This window comes from Lepisma saccharinum, chromosome 12 (assembly GCF_977018435.1).
Source record: "Lepisma saccharinum chromosome 12, izLepSacc3.1, whole genome shotgun sequence".
NCBI classification, from domain to species: Eukaryota; Metazoa; Arthropoda; class Insecta; order Zygentoma; family Lepismatidae; genus Lepisma; species Lepisma saccharinum.
Window position 1 is genome coordinate 39,889,254 of NC_139240.1, and position 27,124 is coordinate 39,916,377.

The window sequence follows — 27,124 nt, forward strand, 5'->3', positions numbered from 1 at the left end:
GTCAGACAATTCTCCTTACCGCAAGACATGTCCATATTTTCGGCAGAATGTTATGCCATACACCAGGCATTGCTCTATGCCCGTGGAGCGGGATTTAAAAAAACTCTAATTCTAACTGACGCAATGAGTGTTTTATTTACACTCGATCGTTGTGGAAAAGATGCATACCGCATGCCCATTCTCCCGTCCCTGATCTTACAAACTACATTAAATCTCCGCCAAAATGATCAACGAGTGCAATTTACGTACGTAAAAGCTCATAGCAATCTTAATATATATCAGGATTTAGTGGACCAATACGCAAAAAAGGCAAAGAACACTCCTTTTCCTACTCCCCTTCGTTTATCCTATACTGATCTTCTACCCCGAGTTAAAATGAAACTTAATTCCCAATGGGAAGCTCGGGCACTTAATCAAATTGCAAATACGACCACTTATAAATGGTACGCAGAAAAAGTAGTCAGTCGACCCTGGTTTCATAAACTGAAACTTCCTCGTGAAGTGATAACTTTCACACTTCGCCTACGAACGGGACACGTTTGCACAAACGAACACCTAGCAAGACTGCATCAAAATCCCTCCCCTGATTGTGATTGCGGAGAAAACAAACAAACGCCAGTTCATCTCTTCTTCCATTGCCCGTTAAGAAGCAAATACAGACACGCTCTTTTTAACTGTTTACACAGAGCCAAAATACCATTTCCCATATCCATACCATCCCTATTATCGTCTCCTTCACCGCGTACGATGTGGATATTATATAGTTTTGCCAGACAGAATGGTATTCAATTTTGAAATTTGTGTGTATGTTCAAGCTTCTGATCAGTACTAAAATACAGTGAAGTGTAATATTACATTATCTTTACGACCACAACTTACACTGACTTCGATTCAATGGTACTTCTGCTCACAAGTGTACTACATCGCAGACGTTTGACCAAAACTGCCATATACCCGGCGGTAAGGGTCACGAAGAAGAAGAAGAAGCAATGTGCATAGTTTTGTTGTTTTGCATATGTCTGTGACACATGTTTAGTTCGTGTAGTTGGAAACTATAATAAGAATAATAATGGGGAAGAAAAAAAATGGTAATACTTTAGGAAGGTCATTAATGAAGGATAAGAAATCTGGATCGGCAGGAAGAAAAGGCGATTCACTGGTATGTAGACAATACTTAAATGTATTAAAATCAAACAAACTAAACCAAATAATATGTGAACGAACTCGAATTACTGAAATAATCGAAATACTCATTGACCATGTTATTAACTAATATTCCAAATTACTATGTAAATACCCAAGTCATTCACACATTCATCTCTGACCATGCTGTCCAACTGGCACATACACATGAAAATATCTTAACATACAAAATGATACAATAGAAGGTAGGTAAACAAATTCTAAAAATATAGCCTACCCAACAGTTATTTTAACATTTACAGTTATGGTGTCATGGGCCCACTCTACCCCCCTCGAGAATTACGTCGATTTTTCAAAGTACTAACAAAACAATGTCAAATTACTATGTGAACCAAACCTGGCCGTCCTAACCTAACAACCATTTCTAATATGAACGGGAATATATAATTTTTCAAAGTACTCATAAAACGACGTCAAATTACTATCGTCACCAAACCTGACACCTATTTCCAATATGAACAAAAATATATAATTTTTCAAAGTACTAACCTTAAAAAAATGCACTTTCTGCTAGGTGGTTGCAGGGGCGAAGTGTGTCAAATGGCAGACGAATCACACCGTAAAAACACTAACTATGCACAGGATATCTTTCACACTAAATATACATGCCCACCTTCCAAACAAAAACCAAGTACCACATGACTTGAACTGAAACATCGTTTGCAGTAAATCTCGCGCTCCGTGACGTAACACCAGGATTGCTAATCTTCAATCTCTGGTATTTCCAATACGACTCCAAGTTACAAAACACAAACAGCGTAACAACATATCAAATTCTGTTCACATCATTTCCCATTCTTCTGGCAAGTCATAACCTTCAAACCTACTACCTTTCTGTACAAACACTACAAAGTAATATATAGCACATAATGCTACAGATTTAGTTCATACCACAGGGAGATGGCAACGATGAAAATGACAATAAATAATATCATAAAAAAACACTCAATACTCTACTATAATAAATATCTGTGAGCTAAAAACAACAGGGTACTAGTTTACTATCCTTCGGACAGATTTCTTCATTTCTACAGAAGAAACTACTTACCGTAATAAGTTCCTGTAGTATTGTCTAACATCTGGAAGGTGTTTTGTGTGATGTGGGAATGTTTCATAGTGGAAATTCAACCATTGACGCATAGCCCCACGAACCATTTCCGGTAAGGTTAGGTTAGGTAGGGTCACAATAGGTTACAATAGTTAAAAATTGGTTTCGAAAAAAATATGCATAGCCCCGTATGCACACACCATTCTCGCATAGCCCCACACACCATTCTCGCATAGCCCCACGAACCATTGACACATAGCCCCACAAACCATTTGCGGAAACATACGTTCTTCAGTTACAAAAACACTTTTTTTAAAAAAAAATTGATCAAAAAACGTGAATACATGTTAAAAAATGATCCGCGAAGCAGATAGGTAAGTACAAATGTCAAAAATTGACGAAACTCAGAAGTTATAGGTGTCCGAAGGATAGTAAACATTTAACAACAACAGAAATTGTTTGTCCGGAACATAATCCTCATAAATGACGCAAAAATTATCACCTTCTCGCAAGGTACAGAGGGTTAAGGGTACCACTGTTACGAGTAAGGAAATGTGGAAGGACTTCACTACAACCAAAATACCTCTAACAAATGATGTAAAACTTCTAAAGGAAAAAATAGAAGAGGAATACATAAAATTCAACAAAAAGATGATGATGATATTTTTATGTTCTGCAGTATAAACATGATGTACACTCGTTTTCTACTGCCAATAAGCACATATTAGTCACTTTTTATGTTTACATGGGTCAGTATTTCCATGTGAAAAGTGTGCTTCAGACAATAACTTGCAGTCACTTGTTTCTTGACATCTCAAAGATTAACACATTATGCAAGGTAGTAAAGTGTTCCCCTGTGCTTTGCACCACACCATGAAGGCATATAGGGGTGTGGGGTTAGGGCCCCACGCTTTCTTGATCACGGTCAAAGGTGGGGGTGATGTGATCAGCACCACGTCCCTGGCTGCCTTTACCCCCCAGAGTTTCCTCGAGGTACCCACTTTTTATGACAGGTGGAAAAAATCCCGGTTCTCCCTCGCCGGGGATTGAACCCGGGTCTCTCGAACATTTTATCTATGACATGGGATTAAAAAGCCAGTGTTATCAGCACATGTTACATAGAAGGAAAATCGGGAAGATATATTATTCTCTCTTATTTTGATATTGTCCTATTTTAATAGACCTACTTTCTGAGATTTGTACTTATGCTTTTTCTTGCTTTCAGCTTCATACTGCTGACCTTGCAGATGGCTATGATTGGGGAAGGTTGAATCTGCAGTCTGTTACAGAAGAGAATTCCTTGCATGCATTTTTGTCAACAGCTGAACTAGCTGGAACAGAATTTGTGGTAAGAGAATCTTTGTGGAGAGGTTTGTGAGCAAATCTTAGAGTAGCTGGTGATGTTGAGATCTTTTTGCTGATGTTTTATCCTCTTAGAAAAAATAATGTCAGATATTTTGCTGATTGAAACAAATGCATGGAGATGAAGATTTTAGATGTTTCAATAAATTGTACTTTTTATGTATTTTTTTACTATTATTACTGTTTATTATTACTGTAATTTAGGGATGAGGTGATGTGAAATTTTGGCTGATACCGATATATTACTGATATAAAATTTACCGATTCCTATAACCAATATTCTACCGATCCAAAAAAAAATTCCAAATGGTTCACTGACCTCCTTAATTAATGTATGTTACCAGATAAACCAAACTTTTGCAATGGAAATGAAGCTATATATTTGGACATTTTATTTTTAAAAATGTGTGGAATAGAAATTATACGTTTATATCCATAAAATTATAACAAAATGGAGTAATATTGCACTAAATTTTAAGATCTTTATAGATATATTGGATCAGTAAAATTATCCGTAATTTTACCGATATTTCTATATCAACCGATACCAGTAGAGTACCGGTTAATCTGTCCCTTTCCTACTAATTATTGCAGAGCTTTTTTATAGTTATGTAACCTAAACTTCAATTTATAAAATACAAATTAATCAGGTATATTCACTGGCTAGATACCCAGTTTCAATCACTTGTAGAACAACAGTTTTCATGTATTTTTCAGTAAGGTTGGGTACTCTTAACAGGTGAATAGTTTTTGGTCTTATCTCAGCTTCGATCCTCGATTGAAACAACTTGAAAGTAATACTTGTGGCCTTATTTCATGAACAGTGAAACCAGAATCTCAGATATATATTCAAGTCAGTTACGTTACATATGTTTGTATGATGCTATCTGATAGGTATTTTCATAATTTTTCATAATACTCTGATGATGTCAGAACAAAAATTATGGCTGTAACATTTTACTTTTTTGTAATTAGGAGATAAGAACAATTGATTATTTCTCACTGTTCCGTTTTCATGCAGAAGTTTTCTTGTTTGCCTGTTCAATTCACAGAAATATGACAGCTATTAAGTGAAAGTGTGTTCTCTTGTATTTTTTATTTTGATGAAGGGATCCCAGGTTTGATACCCGGTGGAGGCACATAATGCTTTGGATCCCACTTTAAACTGTAGGTCCAGTCCCAATTAGCCTATCTGTGCATGAAGTGGACTTAGAACAAAAACTCAAACAAACAAACAATCTATTATATGTTTATTGTTGGTTATGAATTAGTTTAATTGATGCCACTTTTCTGTCACTTGGCTAATCACAAGATGAGGATGAGTGATAATATGATGAAATTGATGAACGGATGCTCTCAAAAAGCACCCGTGCCCAGACTGGGATTCAAACCTGAGGCACCTGTCATCGTAGCATGCTGTGCTAACCACTCTAACTTCTTATATTTTCTGTGTTATGTCTGTACCAGTACAATTTCATTTATAATTATTACAGCATACATCCCCAAAATATAACTGGTTGAAAATAATGTCGATATCAACTTTGTAAAGTAAAATCGAAGCTTCATATATGATTAGTTTGAAGAATACACAAGGTCATAGTTTCAACATGTTACATCTGTAACTGGGAAATTGCCCATTGAGCTTTAGTCTAAGAAGAAACAGGCACATAATGCATTAACCTGATGAGAAACCTTGAGTAAAGCATTGGCCGTGAGAGGCTGTTGCACTACAAACTTAGGTTTACCTTTTTTCAATAAGTTAGTACAATTCTCAGGTTTTGTACCATGTGTAGTAATTATTCGTTTATTCTTGATATTAATGACAATGGTGTTATGCAACTTTACATCTGAAACAATTTTGTTATTAATGCATTTTAAATTTTATCTGCACGACAACAGGCTGAGAAGTTGAATGTCACGTTTGTTAACCCAAAATCAAACATAGGGCTTCTTTCCAAAGAAGAGAGGGTGAAGGTAAAAGCTACCCAGGATGAAAACAAGCATGTATTGAAAATACCCAGAAGGTAAGTACTGTTTAAATAATTCTCTCTTGTATGTGGAACATAAATTAAATACTGGTGTTTCTTCATGTTACTAAAACATGCGTTTGTGCGTTGTCCCCCCCCCTCTCTCTCTCTCTCTCCCTCCCTCCCCCTCCCTCCCTCCCTCCCTCCCCCTCCCTCCCTGACTAGGCCTAGCCAATGGTAGCTCAGTGGTAGACCGAGGTTCGAGTCCTGGTCGGGCCTAAATTTTGGCTGAAATTTTTACATAGTACATCTCTTGACTGTGCCAAATTGTGGTCCATTAGCAGCTTTAATGACATTTTTAGTGCATGATGTATTCCCAGCTAGCACATAAGTTAACTGCAAGTGTGCACTAGATTCGATTTTCTCTTGCAAGACTTGCCTGACACTTCAAGTTGGATGGATGCAAGTTAAATCTAAGTGTGCAAGACATTGGTGTTAAAAGTTAAGTTTGGGGTGAGTTGGGAGGTTTCCACTCCCAACTCAACCATTTGGGTAGCATAGCTCAAATGTTTGAGGAGTTTGCTGTTGGAGAATATATTACTCTTATTGGTAAAGACTTACATAATACTTAATTGCTGCAGTGGATTGTACCTGTTAAAGATAAGCACAGTTAAACACACACAAATAACAAATATTAGGTTTATTATAGAGAGAGGGCTTGTTATGATGAAGATTACCCATTCTAAAGTGAGAGAAAGGAGCTCTTTGGATTGATTGATTCATCGATATTGTTTATTTTACTTCACTTTCCTGCCGCTTTTGGCTAATCGTGAAGATGGGAATGATATGATGAAATTGATGAAGGGACCCTCCCAAAGAGCACCCATGCCCAGGCCATCATTTGAACCCGAGATCCCTTGTGTCATAGCATGCTGTAATAACCACTCAGCCATGGAGGCCGGCAAGAGCTGCTTCGAGAAGGATAGTTAGTGTATACTTAGGGAGATTGTAGCAGTTGGATGAAGTCAATCTTCTGTTAGCTTGGTGGACAGGCTGGGGTGGCTGGATGGCAGTTGCAGTCTGTCACCTGGGTGTTGTGTCTAGTAGCACCTCCGGCGACACAGTTCTACTGTACTTCCACACTTCATGCGACTACGATATTTATACGAGGGTTATTTTTTAAGTAAGGTCCGTTTTGCAATAAAAAAACATTGTTTTCTGAATTTACATCTCTATTTTTCTACATAATTTTTTGCCTGTTTAAACATTATTGTAACGAACTAAGAGTTTTTGGACGCTGGTCGTTTTCACTTCCTCATCAGTGTCTAAACGCTTGCTGCCCAGGAAGGTCTTCAGATGGCGGAAGAGGTGGTAGTCACTAGGTACAAGGTCTGGACTGTATGGTGGATGATCGAATACCTCCCAGCCAAAAGATCAGATCTTGAGTTTGAGCTGCAGCATGTGGCCTCGCATTGTCATGAATTAGTACGACACTGGTCAAACTGAAAGCAAAACAAACACAAGTGCGGGAGCGTGCCAACCAATAGCAGGACATCTGAGAATAAAGAGGAGGTGCCCCCGCAGCAGCAAGAAGGAAGAAGACAACATTCCACCATCTGAAGACCTACCTGGGTGCTTAGACAGTGATGAAGAAGTGAAAACGACCGTGAGTAACTGGCTATCATCACAGGCGGCAGATTTCTATGACGAGGTTATCCAAAAACTTGTAGTTCGTTACGATAAATGTTTAAACCGGCAAGGAAATTATGTAGAAAAATAGAGAAATGTATGTAAAATCAGAAAATATATGTTGTTTTTTTTTAAAAAAAAACATTTACTTACTTCGTTTTTATTGCAAAACGGACCTTTCTTAAAAAATAATCCTCGTACTTTGGGGTGGCCTTAGTAGCTAAGTTCATGATAACTTTATTCATCTTGCATTAGACTAGATGAAGCCATGGATGAATGTACAAGAAATTTGTTTGTATCTGGGGACCTTGACATTGGGAGATGATGATAATGAGGGCTTGCATCACTCATCGTCTAGGCTGTAGAACACAAAGTGGAAAACTATTACTAAAGATGATGCAATCGATAATACCTTGAACACTTTTGGTTGTGAACCAAATAAGTTTTTCAATGTTAATAAGTGATATGTAAATGTGAAAGTTGCATGTTACAGTCTTCGTAAAACCATTATTTGTCCCTCTCTCTTTTAGGCCCGTTTGGAATGAAAACACAACAGCAGAAGAATTAGACAGGACAGAAAAGGATGAGTTTTTGAAGTGGCGTCGGTCATTGGCTGAATTGCAAGAAGTTGAGGGTGTGTTGCTTACGCCGTATGAAAAGAATCTTGAATTCTGGAGACAACTTTGGAGAGTTATTGAAAGAAGGTTAGTGCATTTTTATGAAGCAAAACTTACATCCACATCTTGTACAATAAAGAGCAGGAAAAACTTTATTTTTTCATTTCATTCATTTTATTAACTTTGCTGTCTGAATATTTGTGTTCTTTAGTCGATCTTCTGTTCTTTGTTGTACCAGTCTGACTATCTCGTAACTCCTTGCACATTGTTATATTTTTAAATAATGCTTTGTGTCAAGTACAAATGTGTATTTGTGTTGAAACATCGAGCAAATAATAATGCACAATTTTACATAAGTGGGTAATGTAAAATGTCTGTTAGTGCATGGACATGACTGTTAAAACTTTCAGAATGATATGGAAATTGAATTGAAAGAACCTTTAAAAAATTAAGTAACTTGTTTTGGAAAGCTGAAGTGGAACTTTATCAAGCACTGAGCTTATTTGTCGTAGTAGTCAACCAAACAACCTTTGTATAAGTGCATGTGTGTTTGTTCGTAGAATTTATTATATTATGTGCTAAACAATATTTACTCTATCCCCCATTTAGTGACGTTGTTGTGCAGATTGTTGATGCAAGAAATCCATTGCTCTTTCGATGTGAAGATTTGGAGAAGTATGTGAAGGAACTAGACTCAGCGAAACTTAATATGATTCTCGCAAACAAAGCAGACTTCTTAACAGAAGAGCAGCGCTGGAAATGGGCCAGGTACTTCGATAGTATCGACGTAAGAGTGGTGTTTTTCTCTGCCACCCAGGATGAAACTGGTGCTAATAAAAACAGTGAGAGCATAGATGAAGAGGGTGAAGATGAAGAAGAAGAATTGGGTGAAACCAAAGATGGAGTGCAAGGTGAAACTACAGCACAAAACTGTGAAGAAACTACTGCAAAGAAGAATTCCGCAGAGGATGATATTTCGAAAAGATCAGTGGAGGTGAAAGATGATGTAGAAGAATTGTGTAAAACCGAAGATGAAACTACAGCACAAAACAGTGACGAAGATGAGGAAGATTCCTCATGGGATGATATTTCAGATTCCGAGGAGGAGAAAATTGTGGAAGAATTGTGCGAGACTCAAGATGGTGAAACTACAGTGCAAAACAGTGAACAGTCTGACAACAAAGTGGATGCGAGTGGTGTTAATTCAGGCAAACTGCTGACAAGAGAAGAACTAATAACATTATTTAAGAGCATTCACAAGGGCAAGAAAGTACAAGGAAACATTACAACCATTGGACTGGTCGGATATCCAAATGTGGGTAAAAGCTCAACAATTAATACATTGTTGACCTTCAAGAAGGTGTCCGTTTCAGCAACGCCAGGAAAGACAAAACACTTTCAAGTAAGTGGTTTGAAGATGTATATTGAATATGTTCAGAAAAATACAAGGTGTCCCAAAGGTATTTCAGTAATTTCAACTGGCCATAACTTTGTATTGAATAAAGGTACTCTCGGCCAATATAATCCTGTATGGGGCTCATGCTGTCTCCTGTCGATATGTATAAATTTGCAATCATCTTCGTCTTAATACCATTCATCCTCATTGTTGCAATTAGCCAAAATAACCAAAATCCAAGTTAATGAATGTAACCAGGTAAGTGCATGTATTAATTCAATTATCTGTGTGCAATTTTCATTGCAAATTCTACACAGTACATCTCCTGTGTGTTCCAAATTGTGAGGTAATTTCCAACTGCATGATAGAAGAAACTTGACACTGTTTACACAAGTATTTCAAATGCAACAGATCCCTTACATAATCCTTTCCTTTTTTGCCTTGGAGAAAGAAACTGCATTTACTTTATGCGTTTATATTCATTAAAAAGTAACAAAATTGAAGTTTTTAAATTCGTAAAATTATTGATAATATTTCTGGCAAACTGATACGCTGATATGTCTGTGTTAGCAAATACTGATAGAGTACAGGGGAATCTATCCACTATAATTATACCTAATGTTAAATCTTGATATAATTTGCATACTAGAAATACATTCTTTTTAAAATATTAGAGATTTAAAATATTGTAATAATTTCAAATGAATTTTAGTAAAATTTTAGAGTGAATTGCAGCAGAGTTGTATGGTAAAATGCAAATTGTTAGCTTGTTCTAACATGTAAAATCAATAAATGTTTGCTAATATGCTTTAGTATCAATTAGTATGATTATTATATGAGTCCAGAGGGTTACTAACTTAGTTAAAATTCACTGTTACTTGTGAAAAACATACTTTTATTCAAATCTCAACAAATATACTTTTGCAAATTGTGACACTGAGTCACAAAAATAATTCATAGCCGAATAAAATTATATTTTTACGAGTAAAACAGATTTACTGTTAAGAAGAATTAAATGTAATATACTTTTAATTTAACAATTTGTAATTAAGAGAAAACTTGAAATGCAACTAATATTTAGAGAGAGTACTAAGTGTGTAACCTGTAACCTTGCCTATACTAAATAGATGGATATGTGCATTGAGAGCGAACATTTGTTTCAGTAATATCGTTTCTATTTGCAGACCCTGTATTTGGATACAGACTTGATGCTTTGTGACTGCCCAGGTCTAGTGATGCCCACGTTTGTGTTCACCAAGGCAGAAATGATTATCAATGGTATCCTTCCAATAGATCAAATGAAGGATCATGTCCCTCCAACTACACTTGTAGCTTCCATGATTCCGAGGCATGTGCTGTGTGAAACGTATGGAATAATCCTTCCTTTGCCTATTGATGGAGAAGATCCAAAGAGACCACCTACGTCAGATGAGCTGTTGAGTGCATATGGATGTACGTATGGTTTTATTTCATATAACTTTTGCTGTCTTAATATTCCACAAGTTGGTTCACAAATTTTTGTCTCGACAGCACTGTGCAGGGTGGAAATGACTATTGCTACACAGGCGCACACAGGAGATATGCTATGTACAAAAATTCAGGATGCAAACCTGGGTCACTGGCATATCTTGCTATAGCTCTACCAACTGAGTCAGCCCTGGTTTTGGTTGTCCTGCTCTACCAACTGAGTCAGCCTTGGTTTTGGTTGTCCTGCTCTACCAACTGAGTCAGCCTTGGTTTTGGTTGTCCTGCACCATGGCCATGCGGTCTAAGGAGTCATGCTTTGGGATCCGGGTATGGAACGCATGCAGGTTCGAGTCTTCTGGGTGGAAGCGTAACAACTTTTCTGCTGAGATTTCGGCTTGTGTATGGGACCAGTGGTGACCCGCCATTGTGAGGAAATCGGGGAGCTTAAGACTCCAGAACATCAGTATGGAGACTGTCATTTTTGTAGCACAGCCGAATACTGCAGATGTGGAAATTAATATGTCTTCACATACACTTAAAGACATCTTTCACAGCTGCTCGTAACTCTTATGTTGTGTGATACCAGTTATTTCAGACTCTTGTCATTGATGAACCTCGAGAGATGAGGTCGGGATGGGATTTCTTGGAAGTTAGGTTAAGGGAACTGGATAATCTTCAGAACCTTTGCCCAGAAAAGGTCTTATTTCGGTAATGACACACTTGCAACGCAAAGTGTGCCAGAACATGGTGCACAATTTGGCTGTGCTACTAAAATGACTGTCTCCATACCAATATTCCAGACTCTTCAACTATCGTCCATATCGAGCATTCAACCATAACCATTGTAGTGTTGAAAATAAGGAGGAGGGGGGAAGGTATGCACATTTTCTGATCACTCTGTGCACTTGCATTTTCCAAATTGCAAGGTAATTTACATCTCCACTCTGGAGACATCAAAGTGTTTCAAAGGCAACAGATACCCTTGGGGTAGCACTGACAGAGATAACTTCACACAGGTAAAACAAAAAGAGTGAAAAATCAGGTGAAACCAGGGCTTGCTTGTTAGCTCAGTTGGTAGAGCAGTGGCATGATATGCCAGACTCCTGAGCTCAAGTCCTGGCTGAACATACATTTATTTGCTGAAATTTCAATGAACTGCCTCGGTGTTTACCATGTGTATGAAACTTGGCCAGCCATTTTGAAAGCAAGTAGAGAGTCACTTATAGTTAGTTTCCTAGTTAAGTAGCCAGAAGGGGTTTAGGTATGAGGTATATCGGATTGAGGGTATATTTTAATACCCTTTGCAATGCTGGTTGAAATCACTTACTGCGAATTGTCTGTGTGCCATAAGTTTAAATTTAGTTTTACCCCTTAGTTATATTATGCATTGTGTTCGTATCTTGGTTGAGATGTACAGTCATGGAAAATAGTTCTTGGGCCACGAGACCTACGATATCGTAACATCTTAAAGCCTGTTGTCTATGCAACCCAAATAACAAAATTGTCGCTTGGGTTTGCCTGGCGGACCTGGATTCTCGGGAATGATTGAGTATTGACAGCAGCGTGAGTCATACCCCCAAGCCCAGCCATAACAAACAACAGCTGGGTGCCGTGAGTTTCAGGAATTGGTTTCTTAACAACAGCTATTCGTAAGAAAATGTTCTCTTTACTGATATTAGAGTCATTTTCAAGAACGTTAACTGAAATGGTGGTTTTTGTCGAATCATCATCGCGCAACACACATGCTGTCAACCCAGAAGTCCTTGAAAAAGATTGGAGTTAAAAACAACTACTTGGCAAATGATAAGACGAATCGATATTCATTAGTCCCAACTTAGAATTTTGTGTAAGACATGGATCATCATGTCCTATCATCCATTTCATAACTTCATTAACCATCCTCATCGCCTTTGTTGACGCCAAGTGCTAGAAAAGCAATATAAAATAAGCAAAATTAAGAAATTAATAAATTACATTTTCAGCGATTTCACGCAGCGACTCAGTTGCATGTAGACAAAGTTTCATTAATCGGGAACCAAGGGCCCCCTCGTTGTGCTTCATTGTCATTTTCCCTCCACTTTGCCTGCCGCGATTAACCTGATGTTGATTAATGCACAATCCACAAAGTGTAATAAAATGTGAATTTTGGGGGCTTCAGTTAAGTGGCTGCACATCCATTACGTAATCGCGATATCATCAAATTGTACGAAGCGTGTCTACATCTACGTAAAGTGTCAGTCCCCGTCATAGGCGTCCTCTGATTAGGGGGGGATAGCCTTGATGATATTTCAGGCCGGAAAAGAATAACGTAATTTCATCTCACTTGTTTAAATTTTATTGCATTGATGGGTGTGTTTATATATACACCCCTCCCCCCGCCCCACACACACATATAAATATTAAATACATACATACATATATATATACAACACACACACATATATATATACATATATACCAACAGTAAAAATCATATACATTGTCTCTCAAATCTGCGCGTTCCTTTTCCTCCAAACACTTGTTCATGCACTTAAGAGAAAACCTTTTAGAAGCAGTACTTCTCTCCTCGGTAATTTAAAATGCATTACAGAAAACAAATTGCGAGCGAAGCGACCAATAAATTTTCAGATCCATTTTTTTGCAAAATGAAAACAATGTCGATTTAATATGGGGAAAAAAATTCATGGAGCGCCATATTATTCTCTTTTACAATTTTTTTTTTATTTAAATCGTTTGGCGTCCAGGGTTAACTCCCGTCGATCCCTAGCTACCTACGGCTCTTAACTTGACTAGACTGCAAGAAAAGCAGACATTGCGAGCGAAGCGTGCAAGAACATTTTACAAAAGGTATTTATATTTGTATAAAATTTGAAATCAAGGGGCCAATTGCAGCTCTGTCCCTCCCCCCCCCCCCCCCCCCAGCGCAAGTGCTCTTGGCAGTCTGGAAGAAATAATGCAAGAAAGACGTGAAAACAAAATCCATCTTGAGTATCCTTTTGTCCTGCTACTCTTACATTCTGCTACTCTTCCTTTCCTTTACTTCCATGTTTTCCCCCCTAAAATTGATTTACGATCAAGGTTGTGGGGGTGGGGGGTGGTATCGCCACTGCACCCCTTCCCCCGTAGTTGCTTTGAACTTTCGTCGGCTTGAAAATACTTAATTTTCTTTAATAGTATAATATAGTTTATTAACGGCGATAGGATTCATCTATCCTAAATTTCTAGGTGAAAATATAATAATATAGGGGCATAGATGTCTGGAAGGGGGGCAAGGATTGCCACATCTTCCCCTTAGAAAACGAATGTCAACCAAAAAGTACGTTTTCCCATGTATAATTTGATTTCAGTCATAATAATTTACATTAATTATTATATTGAGGATGCAGGAATGCGATAATGCAACACTATTATCGGGGTAATATGCCCCATGGAAAAATACCTTGTCTCTTCGTGGAAAAAATCTGCAGACGTCCATGATTAGGGGGGCATCTGCCCACCCCCGGCCCCCTGGGCGCACGCCTATGATCCCCGTGATGGAATATGTAGCTCAAAGCCAGGGCTTTAAGATCAAATTTGTTTTGTTATTGTTTTTATTAGTAATTACCTCAGTTTTCTTCCTCTGAAGTTAAATTATTCATGACGACGATTTATGATTACATTAAAGACATGAATGAACATACACAATGAACCCATTTTGGTCGGAACTCGAACTCGGAACCTTGTTTGGCAAGAAATACAAATATCCATAAGGCATGAGTGTTTCATTGGAGATGTTCCTCTACTTCCGTCATTTTATCACTAATATATTTCTTTAACATACAATAATAAATCACAACTACCTAAAAATAAATATTATTTTGCATTTTCACATGCATATGTTTTTTACGGTTAGAGTGTGAACTGGCACCTGTTTATTTAGATTGTTCTTTATGTTTCGTGTGTAGTTAAAGATAGGACAAATGCTTGAGGAAGAATTCCGTCCGTGACAGAGTGGTTAGCACAGTGCGCTACGCATGTCTGATGTCCTGGGTTCGAATCCCGTCCTACGTATGGGTGTTCTTTGTGAGTGCCCCTTCATCAATTTCATCATATCACTCATCCTCGTTGTCGCGATTAGCAAGAGGTGAAAGAAAAACAACGCTAAATAAGAAAATAAAAAGACTTATAAGAATCATTCTTATTTCCGGACGTGTCCTACATTTCATAGTTATGTCTGGCCTCCGGAAGGAATTTGAAAGAAATCTTATACGTATTTTGGGCATCACGTAACGTCAAATTAGATGGAGAAACAGAAAATCTGAGGGGAGTCTGAGATAACGTGGTTCCTTGGAGAAGTATGCTTAAATCAAAGAGTGTGCATGGTTGCTACTGGGTATTCGGAAAAGCAATTACAATCCCAGCTCACAAATTACTTCACGATTTTCTAGATCCGGAAAAGTCCGGATATATGTATAAAAGTGCTTACTTTGTGAAGTTTTATCGATATAACTGTCGGTAATTTGTTCGAAGTAACAAGTAATTATTCTCCTTATTGGAGAAATAAGGCACACAATTCTGTTTTTTTCCCAGTGTATAGTAGTTTTTTACATATTAATAAACAAGAACTTCCAGACTTTATTTACGAAATTGTGAATTTTCTCCTTCCCGAATTCATGGATTGTTTTCACTTCCTGGCCCCATGTCGACGAAAAACGTTCTGTCTTACATACACAAGTTGAAATCACATACAGCCGTGCTATTAGTTAGCAGTTGAGGAATTTTGAACTCAACCGTTCACTTCAACATTAATTTTTCAGCTGAAGATGTGTCATATTCTCGTTATATGCTAAGATGTCCTAGTAACCTATTATAGTTACTGCAAATACGATCGTGTTCAACATTTTGAGACAATTTGTCCTACTTTCGCTGAAGAGTGATCTGATAGCCCTATGTGTGATGCAAACTGTTTTTACTCAATTTCTGATATAATTTATTCCAACATTTCCTTCAACTTCTATTACCTTGTTATTACCTCCAATGCTTACACGACTTTTCCTTCGTGCTCGACCTTTGGGTTCAGAAATGTTTACAACACCCCCATCTCCCGCGTGTAAATAGCAGGCAACAACACTCTGGAAGATCATAATGTATAAAACTTGTTTACTACATATTTTACGAAAATATTAGAATGTTAGCTTGATATAACTGTGGATTGTAAGGAACGAAATTAAATACCTGTTTTATACGCACACTGGAACGAGCGCAGGCCTGCTGTGAGTCACTCTGGCAGTGAAGGTCACTGATCGAAGTAGTTAGTGCTTGCTTGCTTGCTACAAGCAGGCGCCTTATCTTCCCTCAAGGAAACACGGAAATCTTCGTTATCTTTTTTCGCCAGACTAATGGTGAACATTTACAGGAACGTAAGGAGTAGTATCGTATTCTATTGGAATTAGATTTCGTGGTGTTTAAAAGATATCATAACAATATGTAAATCTCTTTTGTGATCTACACTGAACTTCTTCCTTACGATTTCTAAACAACCGAAGAGCGTAGTGAACGTGAAACTACTTATTGTTCGCCACAATGGTATGTATTATACAAATGGTCTCTTATCAAAAACCCTATTATATCACAGGATGTGATATTTAAAACAATTCTACCACGTATCCAATGTAACCAATATTCAGATTGATTCCCAGCTTCTGTTTGGGTTATTTTGGGTCGCATTTTTACCTCTTGCGATAATCGCGACGATGAAGATGTTGGGTAATGATTAGGGACCAGGCGCGGTTATCTGTATAGCGCAAATGTGCAGTGAACCCCCAGTAATATACAAAATAAACAATAACTGAGATGTTCATAAGCGTAGAGTGCCAAATTCCCTTAGTGAGAAGGAGAAACCGCGGGCCAGAGCCACTCAGCTCCCCTCTAGTTCCGTTTCGTGCAAAGTCTCCGCTGAACCTCCGCAAGGCAACCCCTACCATGCTAAAAGCATTGGACGGCTAGCAGAAGCTCGACGCGTACATATGGCGAAAATACATGCAGTCTGATACTCCAGGAAGGTCGTCGCGTCAAAACGGACATGCGCAGTTCGTAAGATCACCAGCGAGCTGGAGTGAACCACGCTCTTCTCGCTTCCAGTGTTGCACTATGTGTTTCAATTTGAACTCATTTGGCATTCTCTTTGTATTATTTATATTTTACAAGACTTATTAGATTAATGAAGAGGGTGTAATATAAATGTAGAGGTGACCCCAAACGAAAGCTAGAAGTAAAGATGATGGGACAAATAAGATAAATATGATAGAAAACAACTTGCCTACACATTCAGAGTTTTCTTCTTTAAGATGGAAACACTTCAGGTGGAAGGAGACGAAAAGTCAAAAATAGCGCGAGGGCGAGGGGTCGCTTATCGGACAAGACTTAAACAACCTTTTGGTCTTCTTACGTCAGACTAAATGCTTCCGTTGACATGTTAGGCTTTTTAGGTTTAGTTGTCTTAGAATATATACACTGCAATTTTCGGGGCTTTACCGTGCTTGACCAAAAATGTAGTATTTACTATTTATTCAAGCCTAAAACAACAATGAAGGCATTTCGCACTTACGTCAGAAGACGACCAAAAAGTTGTTTGAGTTTCGTGCGATCAGTTATACTCTAGCGCGAGAGGGTGTTCGAGGGGACGCGCGCGATTGACTTTGTTACGTGTCATTGTCTCCATACTTGTTAGTTTGTTTTGAAGTGCGTGGCTGGTGATTGAAATATATTTGGCGTGGTGATACGTTGAGTGGAGTGGGTGGATTGTGTATTGGAAGGAGTGTAGTTGTTGCTGTGTGAGAAGTTAGAAATAAGTTTATTGAAATGGCTAATGTTACGGTGAAAAGCCTAACGGAAACAAAATTTTCGTCACTGTCCCTTGAAAGGAAACTGGAGGTAAAGCGTGTTGGTCGGCCGACGCCCCCCTTGGACCTTACCCAACGATCGAAAAGTAAGGACAAGGAAATCATAAGGAAATTTAACATGGATGTATATTCAAGAAATGAATGGATTTGTGGGTGCAGTGAAACTAACAGGTTATTCTGTTTCCCTTGTTTATTATTTAGTGTGGATGGCGAAGTATCATGGACGAAAACAGGAGTTGTTGACCTCGGTCACTTGTCCCAAAAAATCAAGAAACACGAAATTTCCAAGACTCACATGAATTCTGAGTTAGAGCTCAATCTTCTGGGGAAGCAAGACATACGACAGCAACTCGACAACGCGTACAGACTTAATATTCAGAGACATAATGATCAGGTTCGTAAAAACAGGTACATTCTGTCAAAAATAGTTGACTGTGTAAAATTTTGTGGGGTGTTTGAATTAGCGCTCAGGGGGCATGATGAAACAAGTGAGTCACAAAATCCTGGAGTTTTTCGTGGCCTCGTTGATTTCAGTTCTGAACTTGACGTTGCCCTCAGGGACCACTTATCAAAAGCAACTGTTTTTAAGGGCACGTCAAAGGACATTCAAAATGATTTGCTATCGTGCATGCTTGAAATTTGCCACGAAAAGATAAAAGATGAAATAGCGAGTGCAGACTTCGTATCGGTAATTGCTGATGAAACAACAGACATTTCATCAATTTTTCAATTGGTTCTTGTTTTGAGGTATGTTTTGCCCAATGGAAACCCAGTCGAACGGTTTTGGGGCTTTTTCACTCCCCCCGACCATGATGCTAAAGCTCTATCGACATGCCTCAGAGAAGCTTTAATGCAAATCGTTGGGGACCCGAATAAAGTTATTTCGCAAAGTTATGATGGTGCGAATGTCATGAGTGGTCGCCACTCAGGTGTTCAGACTTTACTCAGGGAAGATTTTCGATACGCGCATTACATACATTGTTATGCTCATGTTTTAAATTTAATTTTGGCACAAGCTACCAGCCAAAATACAGATGTACGAGTGTTTTTTGCTGATCTGAGCGAAATTCCCACTTTTTTCTCACATTCCTCACAAAGAACTGCAGTTTTAAACGAAATTGTTGGGAAAAAAGTACCCCGTGTTTCAAATACAAGATGGAACTTTAAATCTAGAACAGTCCAGGTTGTGCAGGAAAACAAGGAATCTTTAATTGAGTGTCTTGAGAAAATTGAAAGAACTACTCGTCAAACTTCCACCATAGCTCAGGCAAGAGGTCTTCGCTTAAAACTAGAAAATGAAACTTTTCAGTTTTGGTTGTCAGTATTCTACCTCATAATGCCCCATGTCGATATATTATATGAGCAATTACAGAACCGAAATATAGATCCTATACAGCTTAAAGATGCAATGCTGGGGTTCGAATTGGCAATTCAGAAAGTAAGAGACGTACATATTGAGAGAATTGAAGAATCATCCCAGGTATTTTCACAATCAGCAAAGCGAAGGTGTCGGGAATCGAACATATCAAAGAGTGTTGCTGCAAAAGAAGTTTGCGACGTTATAATCAGTCACACAAAGGAACGCTTTCAGTTTACCAACCATCTTCTTGCAGCAAATCTTTTTCTCTCAGATCAATTTGCCAGTTACGAAAAGAAATTTCCACATGTGTTCCTTCAAAAAACTCTAGAGGCTTACCCCTTTATTGAAGAAAACAAAATTCGAACAGAACTGGAAATCCTTTACATGCGTCAAGACTTTCGGGAGGTGTCGGGAGCTTTAGCACTACTACAGTTCATGATGAGGAACAATTTATATACAACTTTCAGTCAGTGTATTAAGTTATTAAGAATATTAGTGACCATTCCTATGACAACCGCAGAGGCTGAACGCTGTTTCTCCACCCTTAAACGTGTGAAGACTTTTCTCCGGAGCACGATGACAGAAGAGAGGTTAACAGCTTTGGCCATGCTTTCGATAGAAAAGGAGTTCATCGGTAGCATCCAAGACTTCAACGAGGCTGTTATTGATAAATTTGCAAGAAGAAAGGAGAGGAGAATGGACTTTCTCTACAAACATGGACAGTAATGCAAGTAGGTGAACAATATATTTTGTTTTAATATTTCTTGTGCGCTTTGATTCTTGTTTAATTCTGTTCATCGCAAGAAAGAAACATATTGCATAGAATAGAATCGAATAGCTTTGATTTAGCGATATACTTTCGAATAGTTATGTAAGAATTATCTTGTAATCGAGGGGTCTTGGGTTCGATTACTGATAGATGCTCATTTTAGCAGGCAGAGATTTGTATGTTTAACTGTAGGGTCAGGATCCAGTTCCAATAATATAGTCTATTTGACAGTGGTGGGACCAGAAAAGAGTTGGCAAGAGTGGAAGAGGCAAAATTGAGGCGAGAATATTTTCTGAATTCTGAGATACCCCTAAATACAATACCATACGAAAATCTTAAATTAAAATGATCGCCCCCTACACACACACTCCTTGGTGCTGTCACTGTTATTTGAACATAGAGCAAATTAACTTTGTCAGTAATCTACCGGCCAAAATTTGATAATTTTCCCAGTACTATCTCTAAGAACCAAAGCGTGTAGTGTCTCAAAAGATTTAGGTAAGTCCACTTTGCTTAATTTTGGTGAACCCCCAGGAAAATTATGCACGAGCCGCGCCTGTTAGGGACAATGATTTATGGTAAATAATATTAATGAATTTCGCATTTAAAAAGTTACAATTTCGGTATATAAAAGCGGTGAAAAAAGATCATTTCGTTGGAAAAGCGGAAAATAAAATTCAAAGTTAAGTAGTCTGCACCTACCTTCTTTAAGTGCTAGCAGCATATTAATTAAATTCAAAGTTACACCTGACTCCTTCACATCCCTCTTTACCATATCCTGAAAAGCTTTGTACCCTCTCAAAAAATTTAATTGTGAACATGTTTTTAGAATAGGCACATTCTTGCAAATGTCGTACAAGTCTTCATTGACAATATTTCTTGAATACTGAATAAAACTAACATTTTCAAAAAAAAATTCTTTACTGGATCTTCGCGGAGCCAGTCATTTAATTTTGTACAAGCCTTGTTGCCTTGAACTCTCGAGCACGTTCAAATACTGAAATAACTTTGGGCATTGTAATTCGCCAAAGAAACTATGAGCAAGCCCCCAAGAAGCACGGACACGAAAATCCTTGAAACTCGTATTTTTGTGTGGCACGTAATGGAGACACAGACTACACACGATCTTCTGTAGGCCTCTGATTGGAACTTTTTGGACCGCAAACTTTGGCTGAAAAAAAATAGTCCTACTAAAACATTTGCGTTTTAGCTACAAAAACATAACATTAACAGCAGAAAACTAATTTCCATATTTTCTGCATGACATCAACGTATTTACGCATTACGTTGGAGCGAGATAGCCTGAGTTGCAGGAATGGAGAAATGAACGAACGGAGAAGAAAGCGGCTAAATACTTATCACTGACACCGTTTGCACTGTGCGGCATTGCGCTTCTGATGATGTAAAACTACTTTACGCAGTCATTGTCACCTGTAATGAAATGTTGAACTTTCACGAGCAAAGTAACAGTCCAATGTTATGAAAGAAGATAAATTAATGTGTTTTTTTTGTTTTGACAACTGAATTTCGGTGTTATTTCGTGAACTTCGACACTTTTCGTTTCATTTCGCATTTTGATTTGTATTTCGCAGAACTTCGTGAATAAATTAGAGCCGAACATGGTCATAACTCCTATCCACTTCTCTCGAAACAAAATTATACAAACTTGAAAATAATTTCGCGTTTAAAGCGTTCGCGAAATTTCAGTGTCCCTAGTAATGATACAAATGCAATGCTACATCTAAACCTCAACAGGTTTAAAAAATGGATCCTCTGGCTTTGTAGAGAGTTACGGTGATTTTAATTTTTATTTTCATTTGGTATTTTAAGTCCACTTTATGCACACAAAGGCTAATCGAGACTGCGTCTATAGTTTAAATTGGGATCCTAACCACTGTGTCTCCACCGGGTATCGAACCGGGGACTCCTTGATTACAAGGCGACTCCTCTACTACAGCGCCATCGGGAAGGATGATAGAGAGAGAGAGAGAGAGAGAGAGAGAGAGAGAGAGAGAGAGAGAGAATTACGGTGACTACGATAATGAAGAATTGAAAGTAGCAGAACGACTAAGACATTCTTTTGTCAATATTGGGATTGTTAATGAATGTTATGAATGTCAGTTCAAATTGAAAAAAAATAAACTAAAAAATTTCCAGAGTGCCGTTACAAATCGTTAATTTTTCTCTTTCCACACATTACTTTGCTACTATGTAGATATTTGCATGCTAAGACGTAGAAAGTGCTTCATTTTCAGTGTGTGGAATTGCGATTTATTTCTGAGAATGGAGTGGGTAGTGGGAAAAGGATCACTTCACATGTTTGGATTATACCCTCTTCCCCTACACACACGCACACAAAATATATCGGCTGTTGTTCTTATAAGGAAATATAACATGTATGAATTGTGTCAAGAAATATTGGAGCCTATTCACATCCCTACGGAACTTGGAAGAAAGCCCACGTAGAGATTGGGAAGTTTTGTTACGACAAAATTGGGATGTATAGTAAATTAAAAAGCAAAGTCCTAGCTTTGCACCAAGCCTTGAAGGTGTATAGGGGGTGTGGAGTTAGTAGAGTTAGGGCCCCACGCTTTCTTCATCAGGCCGAAGGTGGGAATGATGTGATCAGCACCACGCCCCTGGCCACCTTACCCCCCCCCCTTCCCCAGAGTTTCCTCCAGGTACCCACTTTATACGACGCTGGGTGGGCACCAAAGCAGCTTGAACAGGTGGACAAAATCCCGATTATCCCCCGTCGGGGATCGAACCCAGATCTCTCGCATGGTAATAAAACGCCCTAACCACTGTGCTACTGCGGCACATACAGTAATTAAGGCAAGAATTGTTTTAGCGTTTCGTTCAACGTTTTTAGGCGAATCATTTTCGGAGATATAACGTGTAGCTCTTGTCGGTTCTGCGACCTGGCTTGAGAAAAGGCGATTTTCTGACGAACAACATTCCACCTAACAAGTCACGTGACTTTCCTACATTTCCTGTGCCTGTTGGCTTTTGCACGAAAGACGAGTTGCTCTTGAGACAGACAGAATCACCCGATCACCTAATGGTGCAATGTGTGTTGCCTACCCTTCCGGCATTATTTACTGCCATTAAAGTCTTATGGGGAAGAACTTTTTTCCACCACTGTACAGGGTGGCCCGTAAGTCCCTACCCATTCATATATCTTATGTATCTAGTGTATAGAGTTTTCTGTGTGCTGTTGTGCATAATATTATGCGATGCCATGTTCATGGGACAGTAAACCATATCTCATAGCTCAATATGTTACAACAATGGTTTATACCGAAATTTGATGAACTTGGAATCAGAGATGAGGTTTGGTTTCAACAAGGTGGGGCTCCGACTCATTATGCCCATGTGTGTGTCAATATCTCAATGACACTTTTCCTAACAAATGGATAGGTCGTGGTTCTGAAATATCCCCAGTGCCTATGAAATGGCTCTCTTTGGGGATACATAAAGGACATTGTGTCGAAACAACGTTATAATTACAATGATGAGTTGAGGGCAACTGTTACAGCGGCATTTGAAACAATAACCCCCTGCTATGTTGCGAAAAATATCTCTCAAAACTTGGCGTCGCATAATATTATGGAGCGAGAATGAAGGACAGCACACAGATACACTGGACACACAAAGTGTGTGAATGGGTAGGGACTTACGGGCCACCCTGCACATCACTTCTACATAAAATTCTCACATAAGATTTTCTGTACACACTGTACACAATTAGGAAAAAAAACTAAACCAAACTTCATACTGAGGACAAAGTCCTGCGAGCTGTAGTCATTTAGTAGTTCTTTTGGTAAAATCTTGGAATGTACCTGCATTGGTTTTGTTAAATCCTCCTTGGAATTGCAGATAATCGGGGGTTCATGACCCAGAGAGGCCTACCAGATAACTCTCGAGCTGCCCGGTATATCTTGAAGCACTTTGTGAATGGGAAGCTGTTGTATTGCCATGCCCCTCCAGGATACAAGCAAGAGGAATTCCACACTTTCCGAGAGCAGACGAAACCGTCACCAGATGCTGATGTGGTTCCTCCACAAAACAGAGTTGTCAGAGTAAGTATAATAATCAAAACTTTTTACTGGAGTTCATTCGTAATTTCTCTCTTGTGAATGTTCACGGTAGCGCCAGGGTATGATGTTGATCGCACCATCTGCATCTGTGGTTAACATTGAGAACACACAATGCATTGGGTCATGTTAATAAAAGTACCTAGTCATTTCACAAGATTTTGAAGCACATGCTCCACAAATAATATGTTCTCAGAAACTGAGCAGGTGTTTAGCAACTCAATAGCAGTGATGAATGTTGAGTCCAAGAACTGGCCTATCTCACAATACTGAGTGTTCAAATTGAAAGTATTTTGTGGAAGGAATGGCTTTCATCTTTCTTCTATTGGGATTTTTGAAGTGAATTGACAGCATATCCAATTATTATCTCATCTTAAAAATTGAAATAAGCAATTACATAATAATATTAAGGCTTGACCAGTGTCAGCAAAACCGTTCTCGAATCTTTCTCTCTCTTCAAAAATCCAAATTCTAAAAAATTACATTTACTTAGAATTCCTTCTAGAGCATTGATGTCAATCTTCATGTGATTTACTTTCATTGTTGTCTAGATTAGCAATAGTTTAATAGGCTTGCTTAGCTATAATTAGACTTCCTTGTAGTAACCACAATTATGTTTTCCTGTATATTCCAGCCTACTAAAATATCCAGCAAGGAATTGAACCAGGCTTTCTTCCAGAAGATGTATATGGGTGTCCACACAAAAGGACGCATTTGTACATCAGGAACTCCATCTTCAGACAGAAGGTATGTAAATTTTGCTTTCAGATACAATTCTACTATTCCCTGGTAGATGGGGGGAAATTGTAGTGGTCGTCATGCATCATGCATTTTAGGTAACCAGAACTGGAGGGAGTGGCCGTGGTGGCTCAGTCGGTAACGCGTCTGACTACCATGCTCAAGGTTCCGGGTTCGATCCCCGGCCGGTTGAAATTCGGGAACTTTCCTAATGGAAGCAGCCCCGGTGCCCACCCAGCGTCGAATGAAATGGGTACCTGGGGGAAACCCTGGGGGGTAAAGGCAGTCAGTGGCGTGATGCTGATCACATCACCCCCACTCACGACTGGATCAAGACAGTGGGGCGTTACCCCCACACCCCCTATACGCCTTCATGGGGTGGTGCTAAGCACAGGGGTGCACTTTACCTTTTTTTTAGAACTGGAGAGGATTAGCATGTGCATGGGCGTTGAGAAGGTTGAAGAGGCCCATCACATCCCTCCTCCCCTGAAAATTGGCATTGTTCGTTCCAATTTACCAAAAATAATAATAAACAGAAAGCTCATTACTTTCATTGTTGATGACAAAATTCAGTTCAGTTAGTTATTAATCAAACAGAATAACAAAATGAAGTAAAAAGCACATTAAATTGAAAAAACTGAGTGTAAAATACAGGAACGAGTCTCTTAATATGATTGCACCATCCAGTTTTAACCTGTTTTGTTCCATTGCACTCTTTAATTCCTTGGGTATGATGAATAGCATCACAGTTCTTTTTTTGTCTACGAGAGTCAGCCATGAAGGGATTGCATCACTGGCAGAACATTGGAGAAGGCTGATTACATGACATGATGCAAAGCACAGGGGAGTACTTTACTTTTTACTGGTCCAAATATTATGAAAATAACATATTGCATCAATGTTCCACGCATTTGTCTTGTATTTAAGAGTACTCACTTGTACTTGGTTTGTTTTTAAAAGCAATAAATACTTTTCAGTTCCAGGGAAGATCCATCTGGACAGTCATCAACTGAAGCACTGAATTCGAAACCCTGGAAGAAGCATTACAAGGGGAACACAAGGGAAAAACTCAGAAGAGTATATAGGCATTTAGACCAATGAGAATGAGATTGTATACCAATGTACAAACATATGTAATAAAACTGTCAATGATGTAGTAATGTTGTTTATGTCAACATAACATGGAGATAGTATAATTTTGTCCCATGATTATCTTGTCATAATTTTACTAAAGAGGTAGAAAAGTGACTTAAAATAACTAGTGCTGAGCCAATATCAATTTTTGTAACAGAATTTTGGTCTCATGCGAAGACCGAAAAAGTACCATGTGACACTTTTGTGGAGTGCAATTATCCTGGGAGTTATGCAAATTCATAATGGAGCATTTTTTGCCTCTGGGGCTTCCTTCATGGAGATCATTCATATTGGATTTCAGTTCTTATGGATTGTGTTTTTTACTAATTTCCCAGGACATTTTCGAGCAAAAAATATCTTAGGTAGATGTTTTTGCCGTGTAATCAAGGGGTCTTGGGTTTGATACCCGGTGGAGGCACATAGTGGTTCGGATCCCACTTTAAACTGTAGGTCCAGTTCCGATTAGCCTTACTGTGCATAAAGTGGACTTAAAACACCAACTCAAACAAATCTCTTAGGTAGAATTCAGACCGAAGTGACAGGCTACATGCAACCCAGGGGTTTCACACTGAAGTGGCATGGGTACCTCCAGTTTTTTAAAAAAACATTCATTGTGCATTAACCACCAGAACTGAGGTCACAATGCACGTTATTGAGAAAACAGTCCAGTCCGAGCAACATGCAAGAAACAAGTAACACATGTTACTTGTCACTTCAGTCGCAAAGCTCCCTAACTTAGTTTAAAAATCCAGATCAGCATATATTACAGACAAAACTGCTTGTAATGGTTTTTACTCAAAGTGGTAACTGTAACACCTTCATTTATGATCGGTTAATGATTTTAAAAAGATGAAAATAAAATTAATTGTGCAGGTATAATGTTTGCTAATTTTTGGCATGAACCTTTTACCCCTTAAGATTTCACCACATCATATGGCTTTTTCACAGGGTTGGACAAATTAGGTTAAAACATGATAAAAGGCAGATTGTAAAGTTTTAAAAGAGGTAGTCAGATGATGATGATTAGTTGTCTGCCTGAAGGCAGTTCTTTTGACCAGAAGGTCGCAGGGCAAGGTGAACCCATGGTGGTTTGCCATTGCCTTCCAAGGGATGAGGATGAAATGGACATTTACAAGAAGCATGCACGACCAGGATTCGAACCCGGGACCCGTAGCATTACTAACCACTCGGCCATGGGGTCCGGCGTAGTCAGATGTTAAAATCAAAATAGCAGTTTCCCTATCACAATATGCATCCTTACCTGTTTGGCTCTGTCTAAATCTTTAACCTTTTAACATCTACCTTTATGTTTCAACCACGTTTTATCCTACATTCTGAAAATGCCAGATTATGTGGCGAAACTTCTGCATCTGGTGCAAACTTTGCACTATCCAAA

General features: G+C 38.5%; 1 protein-coding gene across 1 annotated transcript; it reads left to right on the plus strand.

Annotated features, from left to right (window-relative positions):
• The first annotated feature begins 996 nt into the window (after positions 1-996).
• On the plus strand, positions 997-25,760 carry Ns3 (nucleostemin 3). The gene is made up of 9 exons (XM_083132165.1): positions 997-1,159; positions 3,477-3,599; positions 5,513-5,637; positions 7,800-7,973; positions 8,496-9,288; positions 10,467-10,734; positions 23,639-23,841; positions 24,491-24,603; positions 25,572-25,760. The coding sequence occupies exons 1-9, from the start codon at positions 1,070-1,072 to the stop codon at positions 25,693-25,695; spliced, it is 2,013 nt and encodes a 670-aa protein (XP_082988291.1). The 5' UTR covers positions 997-1,069; the 3' UTR covers positions 25,696-25,760.
• The last annotated feature ends 1,364 nt before the right edge of the window (positions 25,761-27,124 follow it).